This window comes from Erythrolamprus reginae, chromosome 1, assembly GCF_031021105.1.
Source record: "Erythrolamprus reginae isolate rEryReg1 chromosome 1, rEryReg1.hap1, whole genome shotgun sequence".
Classification (NCBI taxonomy): domain Eukaryota; kingdom Metazoa; phylum Chordata; class Lepidosauria; order Squamata; family Dipsadidae; genus Erythrolamprus; species Erythrolamprus reginae.
The window spans coordinates 297,851,169-297,868,593 of NC_091950.1; the positions used below are offsets into that span (position 1 = coordinate 297,851,169).

General features: G+C 45.5%; 1 protein-coding gene across 1 annotated transcript in view; it reads right to left on the bottom strand.

The window, feature by feature from the left end:
- Positions 1 to 2,120: 2,120 nt before the first annotated feature.
- OSTM1 (osteoclastogenesis associated transmembrane protein 1) overlaps positions 2,121 to 17,425 on the bottom strand; it is a 35,591-nt gene continuing 20,286 nt past the window's right edge. Inside the window, exons 4-6 of the mRNA XM_070733309.1 lie at positions 10,422 to 10,577; positions 6,947 to 7,112; positions 2,121 to 4,960 (exon numbers count right to left, since the gene is read on the bottom strand). Coding sequence (XP_070589410.1) covers positions 4,905 to 4,960; positions 6,947 to 7,112; positions 10,422 to 10,577 — 378 coding nt within the window. The 3' untranslated portion in view covers positions 2,121 to 4,904. The remainder of the gene's footprint in view (positions 4,961 to 6,946; positions 7,113 to 10,421; positions 10,578 to 17,425) is intronic.

The window sequence follows — 17,425 nt, forward strand, 5'->3', positions numbered from 1 at the left end:
TGGGCCGAAAGGTGCCGGGCTTGAAGATCGCAGCGTGCGTTGGCTGCGGTGGTGAGGGCTTGCGATGGAGGGTGGAGGAAGCGGCCATGGGAGGGCGAGCTGCCTCAGGGAGGAGGATCGGGCGGGACCAGGTGGGGGCTGGAATTTCTCCGCTGGGAAGAAGTGGCCAGGGCGAAGGGCGGGCGAGCGGCGAAGGGCGGGCGAGCGGGTGCTGGGGAGGGCTTCTCGCCCTCCCGCCAGCAAGAGGGGGAGCGAATGGCGTGGGCAGGCGAAGGGCGGGCGAGCGGCAGCGAGGAGTTTGCGTGGGCGGTGGGGAAACTCCTCGCTGATGCCAGCAAGAGGGGGAAGACCCAGGGAAGCCGCCCAGCAGCTGATCTCCCGGTTGCCATCTACGCATGCGTGCCCATAGAAAAAAAGGGCACGCATGCGTAGATGGTATTTTGACTTCCGGGTTGAAAAATCGCGAATTACCCTGTTCGCAATGGTCGGGGACGCAATAACCGGGGGATCACTGTACTTACAAACAAAACGGACTTACAAAGAGCATCTCAGAACATAATCTGTTCATAAATAGAAGATGATCTGTAATCCCTGTAAAAAAAAGGTTAGGAATGCATATCCCAAGAATGAAGCAGTGCGAAAGCAATTTAATCAGAAAGAGCATTTTCAGAATAATTGGTATTAGTTTGACTAGGCTACGACATTGGTTTTGTAGTTCTGGACACCCTATTTTCTCCCATTTTCTTGCAGCCTACAGACTTTTGGCCTCCTAATGAGTATGAGAACAATGTCCAGTCACATATTATGGTTTATTCAGAATAGTTTGCCTTAGCCCATTATAAAATATAAACCCATTTGTTAGGTGTACTACTTCACTATTTGCTAGGATACATTTCAATTTAGATGTGTCCAGAAAGACAGTTTCTAGATTTTTATCAAAAACATTTGATAAGAGCAGTCCAAGTATAAATAAAGGGGGCTGCACAGAATGGAATTGTGAGTTACTCCACTAATGTGAGGGCAGAGAAAATTTAGATCACTTAATTTTCATCCTGTAGATCTCCAGGCTCTCAAAAACATTTTTCTAATTGGATCAGTTTCCAGAATTGTGTATGAGTAGGACAAGGATGACGAGGAAATTTTTAAAAAAATCACTGTTGCCTTTCTCTAGAAGGAAAGTTTCAGTGGATGTTGATTTTCTCCACTACTGGAAACAGCATTTCCTAGCAGATATATTTGTATAAGTTTGTTTTTTGTGCAAAATACCATTTAGCAATTACACTAGCATATTATCTAAGCCAGTGTTTCCCAACCTTGGCAACTTGAAGATATCTGGACTTCAACTCCCAGAATTCTCCAGCCAGCGAATGCTGGCTGGGGAATTCTGGGAGTTGAAGTCCAGATATCTTCAAGTTGCCAAGGTTGGGAAACACTGATCTAAGCCAATGAAATTATTTTATCATGTGCACCTCAGAAGTGTAAATGTATTACAGAGAAGAGGAAGTCTCCTTGGATCAATAGTCCAATGGCAGGCATGCTTTACTACCTTCAAATTTTTACACATGCACACTACCAGAAAATTTACCACAACACAACTGGTATATATCAAACGCATTCATATTTCACAATTAGACTGAACCTAAGTGTATAATATATAAACTATCTTCACAGAAATGTGGGGAGAGATTAGCATGTTTCATGCCTAATGGAATTAAAATCAATTTGAGTAAAATGATTAGAACCAAGTTTTGGATGACCCAAAACAACGTCTTTCTTAATCTTTCGTCCTGCAGACATGCTGGACTTCAACTCACATCATCCCCAGTAAGAATACTCATGTTGGCTGATAGAGCTGTATACAACAAAACAAGGAATCCATCTTGCTTTGCTATATCTAATGAAATTCTGCATATAATGTATATTATATTTATCTGTATATAATGAGACACTTTGTCACTGTTCATACTGGAAATGAGATGTTGCGTTACCTGATGTTGGGACAGAATATTTTTGTCACAGATATAAAAATATACCAATGTATATTATTTTTCAACAGTCCCCCCTCTCAGTAAAATAAATACAGTTAATCTACAATTCAAAGTAATTGTAAAGACCATGACTTTATTACACTTTTCTGGCTTTTTATTGCAGAAGTTTTACATGTACATTAAGTTTAAAATTAAAACCAAAGACAAGGGAAAATCCATTAACAAGGTATGTACATATCATGTACAATTTTAAACAATATAAAAAATACACCATTGTATCATAAAACAGCTATCTTCAAGTTTAAAAATAACTTCAGTCTCTCCTTTTTTACATTTATACATAAAAGCAATAAAAAGTAATTTCTATTCGGCTCGAAAGCTAAGAAAATCATAAAACCAACTCCATCAAAACTACCTTTTGTGAAAAGTGCTTAATCACCATCCTAGAGAGTAGTGACTTTCAGACATATATAATGCAAAAGTTTTTTAAAAAGCCACTACTACTAAGCAAAGCTGTTATTTTGTGCCTTTCAAAGATTGCTTTGAGCCATTTCACATCATGTGATGCCTCAAATCAATGTAATGCTATTAAAGGGCAGGACATGGCTAAATCTACATGTCTAAATAGAAAAATAGCAGCTAATAGGCAGATTACTGTAACAGTGACATACAAATCTTTTTCAGGACCTAGGCTATCTGTTCTTATCTCTATTATTTTATCCAACATATGGTCTACAATCATTACCTGCTCAATTTGGTAATTCTGGCCCAAATCCAGAACTCTCTTCAAGTCAGCATATTTTTTATTTCAAATCAGCTTAGCCCTCCTGATCAAATATAATTAGCTTGTCACTAATACTATTATGCAGTCATAAGTGTGTGTGGATCTCATTAAAATATAGCCAGCAACTCAGCATCAATCAGAGCAGTTCATTTGATTAAGAATGACTTAATACCCCAACTTTTTCCAAATCTGCACTGAACAAAGTATCATGAGCCAATTGTGATTCAGATGGCAAAATTTAGTTTTAGAATGAAACAATGACATTTCATAACTGGATATATACCTTAATCTCACCCCATCCCCAATGCATTTAGCATTCATTAGAAACTGTTTGGTATTAAACGCTTACTATTGCTGCTTCCTCCAAGTTACTTACATAGATTCCGCAAACTATTTTAGGAGTGCCATTCAACATCTTTTTGCCTTCTTGGGCAGAAATAACTGATTAAACAACTGCCTAAACTACTGCATAATCCATGTGCAAATTATTATTATGTTGCATTCAGCAGATATAGATATGGGGAGGAAATGGGGAATTTTTTTAAAAACAAAACCCCTACTTTTAATCTTGTTTTTCATTAGATCTAAGGAGATGGATAATAACTACACTTGCTTCAGAGGTTCTTCATTTATTCCAGCACCAAAAGCAATGATTAAGAAGGCTCATTCACCCAAAATGGAAACAATGGTTTGTTAGAGGGGATTTAGAGTTTTTAAGGATAGCTTTTATCCCTCCAAAAATGGTTCCAAAATTTTTAGCCAATCCTCAAATGAGGTAATAAGGGACTGGATTCTTCACCTTGGCTTAACATGTTACATAAATTAAGTCAATTTTGGTTTCTTGAACAAACTATTATTTAAAAGAATCACAGTTCAATATGAGGTATGAGCCCAGCTAAATCTTGTCCAATGACACCCTTGACTTTTCCCCAATGCCTTCATTTTTGGTTACTGCTGGCTGCAAGGCATGGCCGACAAGGCAATTTCAGCTGAGGACTATTCTACACTATTTTAAGAGAACACACCATTTTAGCAGTTTCTTCTCCATTTGCACAGAGAGAAATGTGCAGTATTTCTATGGCTTCCCAGAAACTCCAAGATTGCATTCTAAATGTACCTATAGTTAAATCGCTAAGTTCTTCTGTAAACAGACACCAAGATACTGCAATTGTTTTCATATTTACTTATTTTAAAAAATGATAGACAAAACTATCAGTATTCTTTGTTATTTAAATACTATTTAAATAATACTATTTATTTGATAGAAACTATTCTATCAAATAAATAAATCACTTTTCCCTATAATGTATATAGTAATTCTTTCTAGTCAATAACCCAATTTGCTTCACAAGCTGTTCAGCTTTTTTTTCTTTCTAGTTTTAGTTTGAATAACTTTTTCATAGCAATATACACAAATGCAATAAACTACTGTCTGTAAATTCTAATAAATATACTATGTACTCTTACATACAAAGCCACTTCATAAAAAATAATTTTAGAAGTGAGAATAATTACGTAACAGGGTTTCCATTAGTTTAATCTTACCTTTAACCAGCCAACAGAGATAAGAGGTTATTCACATTTACTACACTAGAAATATCAAGACATGACATGTTTCCTTAAGTCAAACTCTGTAATTATTATTCTAATAATCATTTTTATTGCCAGCAATATAGTATATAAAATTCAAGTTTATTTCTATGAGTCAAACAGCATTTTTAGTAGTAATGTAGACTAAACACTAAGATTTGTTTGCTGATAAATATTAAGCCACTAAATTCATTTTTTTAATTTTTCAATAATGATAACTTTTAAATAAATCAGCATTCAAGTAAGAATTAGAAAGGAATGTTCGCGTAAGCTCATCATACATAGAAGTCAATGTTATTAATCCATTATATAAAGTATAAAAACTTTACCAATCAGAATGTAAGGTAAAAGTTCAAGAAGGATTGAAGGAGAGAATATCATTTCTTTTTCGTCTCTGGAGGTCATGTCATTCCTCTGAGAACTATTGCATGAAAGTGCATACACCTATCTGAGACACATAGTCTTTTAGGACAGCATAATGTAAAGTTAAATTATAATTGTCTTCAGAGCAATCCTATTAATATCCCATTGCATTCCAAAGCTCAGTTTAATTTATCTTGGATATTTGCAAAGCTGGCATTTGAGTGGATCCGTTTACCTAGAAGGGAAGAAAAGCATAAAATCCCATTAAAAATTTCATAGCATATTCATACAAGAAATCTAAGACCCCAACAACAGAATTTGTATGGAGAGGCATCTGGAACAAGTCATAGTGATAGTATATGTGTTATGGTATAATTGCATTACCAAATTAAATTTGTATAATTTATACAATAGCATTTTGAGACATACATTCACACAGTGAATATCAAAAATAGTGATAATGCAAAAAATCTCACATTTTAATTACAAATCAATCAAAAGAACAATAACGTTGGTTTAAATAGTTTTAGACTTAGAGAATTATTCTGGCCAATCAGTGCAAAGAGGTCCAAAGCTGATGAAGAGCTATTGAGAAGGCCCTTCCTCGTTTTCCCATGGCAAGAGATGGAGAAGGGGGTTTTGCAATAGATCTTAAAATTTAGACAAGTTTAAATGGAGGAAATACTCCTTAATGTAACAGATTTCAAGTCATGCAAGTCTTCATAGATCATGGCTATCAGTCTTAAGTGTGCCAGAAATAGATCAAAAGTTGATATTAACAAGGGTATCAAATGCTATCTATTATACTTCCTAGTTAATGATGTGGCCAATGTTATGACCTAAAGTTCTTCTAATAAGCAGTAATATTTAGAATGTTCAAACATAATACAAAGAACTATATCATTGTGCTATAGTCTAATTTCCAGGAGCAAAAGTACTCTTTACTCATTTAAACTTGAGAAATCACACTAAAGAGTTGAATCAAAAGTACAAATCTGAAAATGAGATAATTGCTGTCCATGCTCAAATAAAAACTGAATCCTTTTTCCAAATGACAAGGTGGACCTCTATTTTATCTGGGCAACATGTTTATTTGTTCATATTTATCAATTGTCAAATTATTCCAAGTACCAAAATGGCCAACATATACAGTCAAATTACATGAGATAGTTATTCCCATATACAGTAACTTGACCATAGGCTTCTTCATTGCTGCCAATCTGAGAACCTGTATATTGCATGAGTCAAAAAGAGGACAGTGAAAATATTTACTGACCCCCTCGCATCCTGGGCATAAACTGTTTTAACTCCTACCCTCAAAACATCGCTACAGAGCATGGCACACCAAGACAGCTAGACACAAGAACAGTTTTTCCCCCGAACGCCATCACTCTTCTAAACAAATAATTCCCTCAACACTATCAGACTTTTTACTAAATCTGCACTACTATTAATACGGTAGTAGTTTTTTCTCATCATGCCTATCACCCATTTCCTCCCATTTAGAACTATATGACTGTAACTTGTTGCTTGTATCCAGCGGTGGGCTACGAGCCAGAACGCTAAATTGTGCTCAACACCACGGCTTGTAAGTTTTTGCAGGACCAGCACAATTTTGCTGCTGCACCTGTGGAGGTAGCAAAATCACGCACGGAGCCGCAGGTAAAACCTCGCCGAAACACGGGTGCAATTTTGCTACCTCCACAGATTCAGCATTGCACTAGCCCCACAAGAACGTACAAGCCACAGCGGCGAGCACAATTTATCGTTCCAGCTCATATTTAAGTCATGGCACTCAAATGTTTTTATAAATAAATAGTTGACTGGAATACTGAATATGATATTGCTAATCACAGATTTTTAACAATATGCTCGGTGTGTTGTTTAGAAAGAGTTAACTGTAGATAGTAGGCTGCCTATCCTTACTACTTTAAAAAAATAGGAGAAAATCATCCAATTGTCTGATTTTTTCCATCTGAATTGCCACCTCTGACTCAGTAGGGCTTGATAGTTAAAACGTGTTTAGTCACTCAAAGAGTGCAGCAGTGGGATAGAATCAAATGATGCATTATCAACTTCCAAACCAGATTATTCTAATCAGATTGTGAACAGAGTCCCAAATTCCAAAGCACACTGAGCATCATGCTATTTAGTTGCAAATACCACTATCAGTATTGTAACCTTTTTTAATTTCAATCCAGATTTGCTGGTTTTGACTTACCCAGAATCAGGACACGTTTTTTCTGCTTTGAGTGAAGGAAAGTACTCAAGTAGAAAACAAGGGGTAGAAAGAAAATGAACAAAGAAACTGCAATCACCGGCACTGTATCTGTGCAGGGCACAGTACAATTAAACGTTGTGCTCCACAGCCTTTGTGTGATGTTCATCTAGAAGGATACAATTGTAAAAACAAAGGAAATTAAGACGTCTGAGGAATCATCAATATTTGAGTAAACTGCAAGGTTTTGCACTGAATGAGCGCCAATGTGTCTAGCTTTTACAGGGTACAGATCCTGCCTTCCTGGGTGAGATGCAACATAGTTTTCACAAGTATCAGGCCATCCTTAATGGCACTTGCAAATTTAGCAATCTCATGGGTTTTTAGATATACAGTGGTACCTCTACCTATGAACGCCTCTACTTACGAACCTCTTCTAGATAAGAGCCGTGTGTTCAAGATTTTTTGCCTCTTCTCAAGAACCATTTTCCACTTACAAACCCGAGCTTCCGAAACTGTAACGCAAGGAGAAGCCTCTGTGGGGCCTCTCTAGGAATCTCCTGGGAGGAAACAGGGCCGGAAAAGGCAGGGAGAAGCCTCCGTGGGGCCTCTCTAGGAATCTCCTGGGAGGAAACAGGGCCAGAAAAGGCGGGGACAAGCCTCCGTGGGGCCTCTCTAGAAATCTCCTGGGAGGAAACAGGGCCTCCACCCTCCCTGTGGTTTCTCCAATGACATGCATAATTTGCTTTTACATTGATTCCTATGGGGAAAATTGCTTCTTCTTACAAACTTTTCTACTTCTGAACCTGGTCACAGAACGAATTAAATTCATACGTAAAGATACCACTGTATTTTAAAATGTCCACCCTGAAAAGCTTTAAATGTAGCAGCCAAGCGCTAAATTAAGGTGTTCTTCATAGCTCAGCATTTGAATTTGCATTAAGCACAATCCAATCATTTCATTCATTACTAAGAGCATTTCCTTATTTGGATGCTATATGGAAGATGCCAAATTCATGTGTCTTTACGCAAGTCTTAAAACAATACAAATGAAAAAACCTCTCAGTGGATCCGTATTAAGAAAATGTCAGAAGGATGTCCACAGAAGTACAGTAGACAGTTAATGTAAATGGTGGACAAGACCTAAGCCTGCACCTAACAACATGCCTCATCACTGCTAACGTATCACAGTATATGGGCAAAAGACATCCCTGTCAATTGATCATTTGAGAAACCAGCCAGTGAGGTCAACAGGAAGTGAAAATACAAAACTGGACAGCCAGAAAAAGATGTTTTTTTATTGTAGGAGGAAACACTGGTGGGTTTTCAGCCATTTAGTGCCAAAATGCACTAGGTTTATTCAAATTATTACCAATATATGTAGAATTGATGAAGTGGCATCAAGTCATTTCAGATTCCTATATAAACTAGCAAACTACATCAACATGCTTCCTTTATCAGGAATTACCCTTGTTATTGTGTTATTTTAAAAAGCTGTGTTTTCCCAAAAGGCAAAAAGAGACAATGACAATGTGCTATGGTTTTATCAATTTTACTTCTATATTCTGTTTTATTGCACTGGCATTTTAGCTAGAGTTAATCTTTCTTATGAGATTAGTAACAAAGAAGCAACTAAATTGGACACCAACTTGAGACACTAAAGAAGTGATGGCGAACCTTTTTTTCCTCAGGTGCCAAAAGAGCATGGGCGTGCATTATCACGCATGCGCGAGTGCCCACACCCATAATTAAATGCCCAGGGAGGGTGAAAACAGCTTCCCCCACACCCTGGAGGCCCTCCAGAGGCTGGAAATTGCCTGTTTCCCAGGATCTGGTGGGCCCAGTAGGCTCGTGTTTTGCCCTCTCTACTTCCAAAGCCTTCCCTGGAGCCGGGGGATGGTAAAAACATCCTCCCCCATCCCCCTGAAGACTCTCTGGAATCAAAAAACACCCTCTCAGAGGCTCTGTGCCAGCCAAAAATCAGCTGGTCAGCACACACATGCACGTTGGAGCTGAGCTAGGGCAACAGCTTGCATCAATGTTCCCTCTAATTTTTTTTCGGTGTGGGCGGAAAAGTATAGTGTCTGAACAGCAGTCCATTCGGGACTGGGTGGCATGGAAAAATAAATAGATAGATAGATAGATAGATAGATAGGTAGGTAGGTAGGTAGGTAGGTAGGTAGGTAGGTAGGTAAAAGGGAAAAAATCTGAGTATCTCTCCTACCTCTCCCCCTTTTTTCTCTCATTTGTTACTCATTTCTCCCTCTTCCTCCGTTTTTCTCTCATTCCTTCCCTCTCTCTTCCCATCCCTGTCTCTTCCCCCCTTGTGTGTGTGTGTGTGTGTGTGTGAACTCTTGAACCATTTCCAAAAACAGGTGAGGGCTGGGGTGTGTGTGTTTCTCTGTTATTATTTGGGTGCTTTTTACCATATGCTTTAAATTAAGAGTCACTTCTCTCTCTCTTTTGTTTCTCTTTCCTCTCATTCTCTGCTTCATTTTCTCATTTCTCTTTTTTCTTCCCTTTTTCCTCTCATTTCTCTCTCCCTATTCCTTCCTCTCTTCTCTCTCTCTCTTGCTTTTTTCTCACACACACTCTCTCTCTTGCTTTTTTCCTCTCTCTCTCTCTCCCTTCCTCTTCTCTCTCTCTCTTACTTTCTTTCTCTCTTTTCTCTCTCTCTCTCTTGCTTTCTCTCTTTTTCCCTCTATCTCTCTTTCTCTCCCCCCCCTTTCTCTCTCCCCCCTCTTCCTACCTGTTTTACGGTGGCTGTCTCGTACCGGGATTGGGCGGCGGAGGGTAGCCCCCAGTGCAGCGGCAGGGGAGGAAACGAAGCTCATGGATGGGTCAGGAGCAGCCGCTGCCACCTACTCCACCCCGCGCTTCGACCGCACCAGGGACGAGTAGGCTGAGGCCGGGCCCGTCGTCCCCGGTTCCAAGGGGCAGCCCCAGCATGGCGGCAGGGGAGGAGGTGAAGGCGGCTGCCTGGAGAAGTGGCGCGTTTGAAAAGGGCACCGCTTCCCTGGGCGCAGGCCTTGACGTCAGGTCAAAGCCCCGCAAAGCCGCCGCCACCATCTCCCCCTTTGCGCCCCAGCACAGGCCGACCCTCTATTATTCAGGGATAGGGTAGAAGTGCCTGATGGGCACCACCATCTTTTCCCAAATGGGCGGGGCCAAAATGGAATGGGGACCGTGCGGTTTTTCAAATGAAGAAAAATCTTGTCGCTCCCCGTTCCCAACTCCGACACCTGGCTCGGCTGGGCAGCCTTGGAAAAGGCTGCGCGGGGGGTTATTTTTGTGTGCACGCCCGCGCAGGCACGCACCTTAGAGGGAACATTGGCTTGCATGCCAGCAGATATGGCTCCATGTGCCACCTGTGGCACGCATGCCATAGGTTCGCCATCACTGCACTAGAGTATATTGAGATGTGATACAAATGAGTACATAGTATAAGCAGGAAAGCAAAATAGAAAGTAAAACTTACTGCATCCTCTATATCAATGCACAAATGAAACTGTTCTCCAGATTCTTCATGCTTCCCATTCTTCTGCATGGTACTGTAGTGGGAACTCAAGTTTTTATATGTACCATTGCAGTTTTTGCAGACCACTGAGTAGTTAGTTGATAGCAGGTTACCTTCCTGGCCGTACAATATAAAGCAAAAAATTATTTTTTTAAAAAAAAATGCATTAGAAAATTCAAGTTGAATTTGAAAAGAATAGATTAGAAATTCCAAAGTGAGTGTGAATCCAAGCGCAAAAGTCTGCCAGAATTTTCAAAAAAGACAACTGCAAGATAAATGGGAACACCTACAGTCAGTCTTCAACTTGTACTACAATAGCGATTAGAATTTCCATTGCTAAGCAAGGAATCATGCCTAGTTTTATGACCTTTTTGCCAGAATTAAGGGAATCACAGTTTTAAGTGAATCATATGGTCATTAAGCGAATACGGCTTCCCTCATTGACTGCTTGTCAGAAGCCAACTTGAAAGGTTGCTTGAATGGCAATCACATAACCCCCAGGATGGTGCAATAGTCATAAATACATGCCATTTGCCAAGCACTCAAACTTTGATCATGTGATCATAAGAGCCGGGGTGGCGCAGCAGGTAGAGTGCTGTACTGCAGGCCACTGAAGCTAACTGTAGATCTGAAGGTCAGCGGTTCAAATCTCATCACCGGCTCAAGGTTGACTCAGCCTTCCATCCTTCCGAGGTGGGTAAAATGAGGACCCAGATTGTGGGGGCAATATGCTGGCTCTGTTCAAAAGTGCTATTGCTAGCATGTTGTAAGCCGCCCTGAGTCTAAGGAGAAGGGCGGCATAAAAATCAAATACCGTAAGTAAGTAAGTAAGTAAGTAAGTAAGTAAGTAAGTAAGTAAGTAAGTAAGTAAGTAAGTAAGTAAATAAATAAGGACATTGAGACAGTCATGCATATGAGGACCAATTGTAAGTAATTTTTTTCAGTGCCATTGTGACTTTGAATGGTTGCTGAATTAATAGTTGTTTGTTTGTTTGTTTGTTTGTTTGTTTGTTTATTTGATTTGTATGCCGCCCCTCTCTGGAGACTCGGACTGGCTAACAGCAATAACAAAACAGCATATAATAATAATCCAATTCTAAAAACTGTAAAAAAAACCATTATTATAAAAAACCAAACATACATACAGACATACCATGCATAAAATTGTAAAGGCCTAGGGGGAAAGAGTATCTCAATTCCCCCATGCCTGGCAGCAGAGGTGGGTTTTAAGAAGCTTACGAAAGGCAAGGAGGGTGGGGGCAATTCTAATCTCTGGGGGGAGTTGGTTCCAGAGGGCCGGGGCCACCACAGAGAAGGCTCCTCCCCTGGGTCCTGCCAAGTGATAGTTAGTTGAGGACTACCTCTATTTTCTACTGAAGACACACTCTGAAAATTACAAATAATGATTTAGATGGAGGGGTTCCTTAAGCTTCCTGGTTTAGTGATTCTTTATGATACAATGTGATTAATAAATATTTTATACAGCAAATCTAAGCAAACATTCACTATGGCCAAGATTTACCAACTTCAGGATCTCACCTGAAAGTCTAACTAAAACCTTTGGTGAATATTCAAATCATTATATTATTATTCCTATGATGTAATAGACATCCTTTTATAGGAAAGTCTTGGACTAATGGATCCAGTTTGGTGTAATAGTGATGGCCCCAGGATAGAAACAGAAAGCTAATCTAATCCTGCTTTAAGGCCCAAAGCCAGCTATGTGATCTTGGGCCAATCACTTTCTCTTAGCCCTAGGAAGGAAGCAATGACAAAACACTTCCAAAAACATTGGCAACAAAGGGGACTTGGCATTAGGGACTTGAAGGCAAGCAGGGCCATGCATGCATACACAGCTACACAATCACACACAATTCTGAGCTCATGATCGCCCCTTCCTCTAAAAATAATAGGCACATGATGTTAATAGTTAAGGAGAGGCAAGTTGTCACACCAGCAATTCAGGAAGGTATGGAATCATCTTATAAGATAATTTAAAAGTATAAGTTTCGAGGAAATTGTAGAATGTGGCATGAAAGATGAACGCTGCCAAAATGCAGCAACTAGGATGTTGGGTGAAAATAATATGTTTCCAAGCTGTCAGTTTACCCATTCTTGTCCAACTTCCGCTATTCTTTTCATTTACCTCCTGCTGACAATGCTCATTATTCAATAGCTCCTGACTATTCTCACATCAATGCAAAACAGTTATGTTAATGACTGTTACATCAACAATCAGTACTTTGTTTTGATAATAGCAGAACCCACCACAACAGCACATTTTAACATTTGATATCTGATCAACAGTGAAACATGAAAAACAGAAGAAAAAGACAAACATGAATACAAAAGTACAGTGATCCCTCGATCATCGCGAGGGTTCCGTTCCAGGACCCCTCGCGATGATCGATTTTTCGCGAAGTAGCGGTGCGGAAGTAAAAACACCATCTGCGCATGCGCAGATGGTGTTTTTACTTCCACCGCCGCCCGTCCTTCGCCCGCCATTGCCAGCTCCGCTTCCCAGCTGAGAAGCGGAGGGGGGGTGTCCCGAAGAGCGCGCGCGCTTGCGGACACCCTAGCTCCGCTTCTCAGCTGGGAAGCAGAGCTGGGGTATCCCGCGCTCGCGCGCGCCGTCCGCCATTGCCAGCTCCGCTTCCCAGCTGAGAAGCGGAGCAGCTGCTACGAGGGGCATTTCACCTTCCCTCCCAGGCAAAAAGATGCCGGCATTCTGGGATGATGGGGCCGGACTTCTCAGGCGGAAGGCGTGCCCCTCTCCCCGGCATCTTTTTGCCTGGGAGGGAAGGTGAAATGCCCCTCGTAGCAGCTGCTCCGCTTCTCAGCTGGGAAGCGGAGCTGGCAATGGCGGACGGCGCGCGCGAGCGCGGGGATACCCCAGCTCTGCTTCCCAGCTGAGAAGCGGAGCTAGGGTGTCCGCAAGCAGACGCAGAGATTTGCCTCCCACCCCTCGCCCGTGCCGCCGGCGCGTCATCTTCCCTCCCAGACAAAAAAGGCCGGCTTTCGGGGAGGAAGGGGCGTGCTCGGCTCTGCGTCTCCAGCCCGTTTCGGCCAAGCCTCCCTGGCCAAACAGCCAGGGAATCCGGGCCGGGCATGGCAGTGAGGGGCTGGAGATGCAGAGCCGAGCATGCCCCTTCCTCCCCGAAAGCTGGCCTTTTTGTCTGGGAGGGAAGATGACGCACCGGCGGCACGGGCGAGGGGTGGGAGGCAAATCTCTGCGTCTCCAGCCGATGTTCCCTGCCACGCCCGGCTCGAATTCCCTGGCTGCTTGGCAGTGGAGGCTCGGGCAAAAGGGGCTGGAGACGCAGAGCCGAGCACGCCCCTTCCTCCCCGAAAGCTGGCCTTTTTGTCTGGGAGGGAAGATGACGCGCCGGCGGCACAGGCAAGGGGTGGGAGGCAAATCTCTGCGTCTCCAGCCGATGTTCCCTGCCACGCCCGGCTCGAATTCCCTGGCTGCTTGGCAGTGGAGGCTCGGGCAAAAGGGGCTGGAGACGCAGAGATTTGCCTCCCACCCCTCGCCCGTGCTGCCGGCGCGTCATCTTCCCTCCCAGACAAAAAGGCCAGCTTTCGGGGAGGAAGGGGCGTGCTCGGCTCCAGCCCCTCACCGCCACGCCCGGCCCGGCCAAACAGCCAGGGAGGCTTGGCCGAAAGGGGCTGGAGACGCAGAGCCGAGCACGCCCCTTCCTCCCCGAAAGCTGGCCTTTTTGTCTGGGAGGGAAGATGACGCGCCGGCGGCACGGGCGAGGGGTGGGAGGCAAATCTCTGCGTCTCCAGCCGATGTTCCCTGCCACGCCCGGCTCGAATTCCCTGGCTGCTTGGCAGTGGAGGCTCGGGCAAAAGGGGCTGGAGACGCAGAGATTTGCCTCCCACCCCTCGCCCGTGCTGCCGGCGCGTCATCTTCCCTCCCAGACAAAAAGGCCAGCTTTCGGGGAGGAAGGGGCGTGCTCGGCTCCAGCCCCTCACCGCCACGCCCGGCCCGGCCAAACAGCCAGGGAGGCTTGGCCGAAAGGGGCTGGAGACGCAGAGCCGAGCACGCCCCTTCCTCCCCGAACGCTGGCCTTTTTGTCTGGGAGGGAAGATGACGCGCCGGCAGCACGGGCGAGGGGTGGGAGGCAAATCTCTGCGGCTCCAGCCCCTTTCGGCCGAGCCTCCACTGCCAAGCAGCCAGGGAATTCGAGCCGGGCGTGGCGGCGACGGCGGCGGCGCTGCTACTCCAGTCACCCAGTCCTCTCCTGCCTCCCGCACCAATGTTCCCCGCTGCGTCAGGCGCTGCCAGCCCCGAGGGACATTTCACGAGGGGCATTTCACCTTCCCTCCAAGGAAAAAACATGCCGGGGAGAGGGGCACGCCTTCCGCCTGGGAAGTCCGGCCCCATCATCCCAGAATGCCGGCACCTTTTTGCCTTAGAGGGAAAGTGAAACGCCACTCGTAGCAGCTGCTACGAGGGGCATTTCACCTTCCCTCTCAGGCAAAAAGTTGCCGGCATTCTGGGATGATGGGGCCGGATCTTTTTGCCTTGGAGGGAAGGTGAAACGCCCCTCGTAGCAGCTGCTATGAGGGGCGTTTCACCTTCCCTCTCAGGCAAAAAGTTGCCGGGGAGAGGGGCACGCCTTCCGCCTGGGAAGTCCAGCCCCATCATCCCAGAATGCCGGAATCTTTTTGCCTTGGAGGGAAAGTGAAACGCCACTCGTAGCAGCTGCTACGAGGGGCGTTTCACCTTCCCTCTCAGGCAAAAAGTTGCCGGCATTCTGGGATGATGGGGCCGGATCTTTTTGCCTTGGAGGGAAAGTGAAACGCCACTCGTAGCAGCTGCTACGAGGGGCATTTCACCTTCCCTCTCAGGCAAAAAGTTGCCGGCATTCTGGGATGATGGGGCCGGATCTTTTTGCCTTGGAGGGAAGGTGAAACGCCCCTCGTAGCAGCTGCTATGAGGGGCGTTTCACCTTCCCTCTCAGGCAAAAAGTTGCCGGGGAGAGGGGCACGCCTTCCGCCTGGGAAGTCCAGCCCCATCATCCCAGAATGCCGGAATCTTTTTGCCTTGGAGGGAAAGTGAAACGCCACTCGTAGCAGCTGCTACGAGGGGCGTTTCACCTTCCCTCTCAGGCAAAAAGTTGCCGGCATTCTGGGATGATGGGGCCGGAACTTTTTGCCTTGGAGGGAAAGTGAAACGCCACTCGTAGCAGCTGCTACGAGGGGCATTTCACCTTCCCTCTCAGGCAAAAAGTTGCCGGCATTCTGGGATGATGGGGCCGGATCTTTTTGCCTTGGAGGGAAGGTGAAACGCCCCTCGTAGCAGCTGCTATGAGGGGCGTTTCACCTTCCCTCTCAGGCAAAAAGTTGCCGGGGAGAGGGGCACGCCTTCCGCCTGGGAAGTCCAGCCCCATCATCCCAGAATGCCGGAATCTTTTTGCCTTGGAGGGAAAGTGAAACGCCACTCGTAGCAGCTGCTACGAGGGGCGTTTCACCTTCCCTCTCAGGCAAAAAGTTGCCGGCATTCTGGGATGATGGGGCCGGATCTTTTTGCCTTGGAGGGAAAGTGAAACGCCCGTATCCAGCAGAAGCGGCGGGATTCAAAGTGCTGCGGTGGGGGGTGTCCCGACAGCGGCGGGTGAACGGGGCGAGCGAACGAGGCGGGGGAGCGAGGCGGGGGAACGAGGCGAGCGAACGAGGCGGGGGAACGGGGCGAGCGAACGGGGCGAGCGAACGAGGCGGGGGAACGAGGCGAGCGAACGAGGCGGGGGAACGAGGTGGGTGAACGGGGCGGGGCGAACGTGGCGGTGTGAACGAGGCGGGGGAACGGGGTGAGCAAACGGGGCAAGCGAACGAGGCGGGGGAACGAGGCGGGGGAACGAGGCGAGCGAACGAGGCGGGGGAACGAGGTGGGTGAACGGGGCGGGCGAACGTGGCGGGTGAACGAGGCGGGGGAACGGGGTGAGCAAACGGGGCAAGCGAACGAGGCGGGGGAATGAGGCGGGGGAACGAGGCGAGCGAACGAGGCGGGGGAACGAGGTGGGGGAACGGGGCGGGCGAACGAGGCGGGTGAACGAGGCGGGGGAACGAGGGGAGCGGCGGGCGAACGAGGGGAGCGGCGGGCGTACGAGGCGAGCGGCGGGCGAACGAGGCGAGCGGCGGGCGAACGGGGCAAGCGGCAAGCGGCGGGCGGGCATCAGCGGGATCCGAGGCGGCGGGGAAGACCCAGGGAAGGTTCCTTCAGCCGCCTAGCAGCTGATCTGCTCGGCAGCGCAGCACCAGCGAGGAGCCGAAGATCTTCGGCTCCTCGCTGCTGCTGCGCTGCCGAGCAGACCAGCTGCTAGGCGGCCACTCGAGAGCAAGAGGGGGAGAGAAAGAGAGAGAAGGAAAGAGAGATGAGAGAGGGAGGAAGAGAGTGTGAGAGAGGAAGAAGCAACATAGAGAAAGAGAGAGAGAAAGAAAGATGAGAAAGGAAGGGAGTGACCTCATCGGGTGGGAAAAATCGCGATATAGCGTTCGCGAAGATCGAGATGGTCACAATTGCTGAAAAATCGCGATATAGCGTTTTGCGAAGATCGAGATCGCGAAACTCGAGGGATCACTGTACTACATTATTCATCATCAAGGATGATATAAATACAGAGGATGTACACAATCTTCAAAAAACAACATTACAAGGTGACATATTCTTGCCTGGTACACTTTTCTAGTAAGAGCAATGTTTTGGATATCCCCGGTCACCTCGATCCCAACCTGCCCTGATCTTTGTCCAGTCAGTGAAGCAGTGGAAGTGATGTGCCGGTGCCTGGAGGCTGTTAGAGTCTGGATGGGTTTCAACAGACTCAAACTCAATCCTGATAACACAGAGTGGCTGTGGGTTTTGCCTCCCAAGGACAATTCCATCTGTCCATCCATTACCTGGGGGGGGAATTATTGACCCCCTCAGAGAGGGTCTGCAACTTGGGCATCCTCCTCGATCC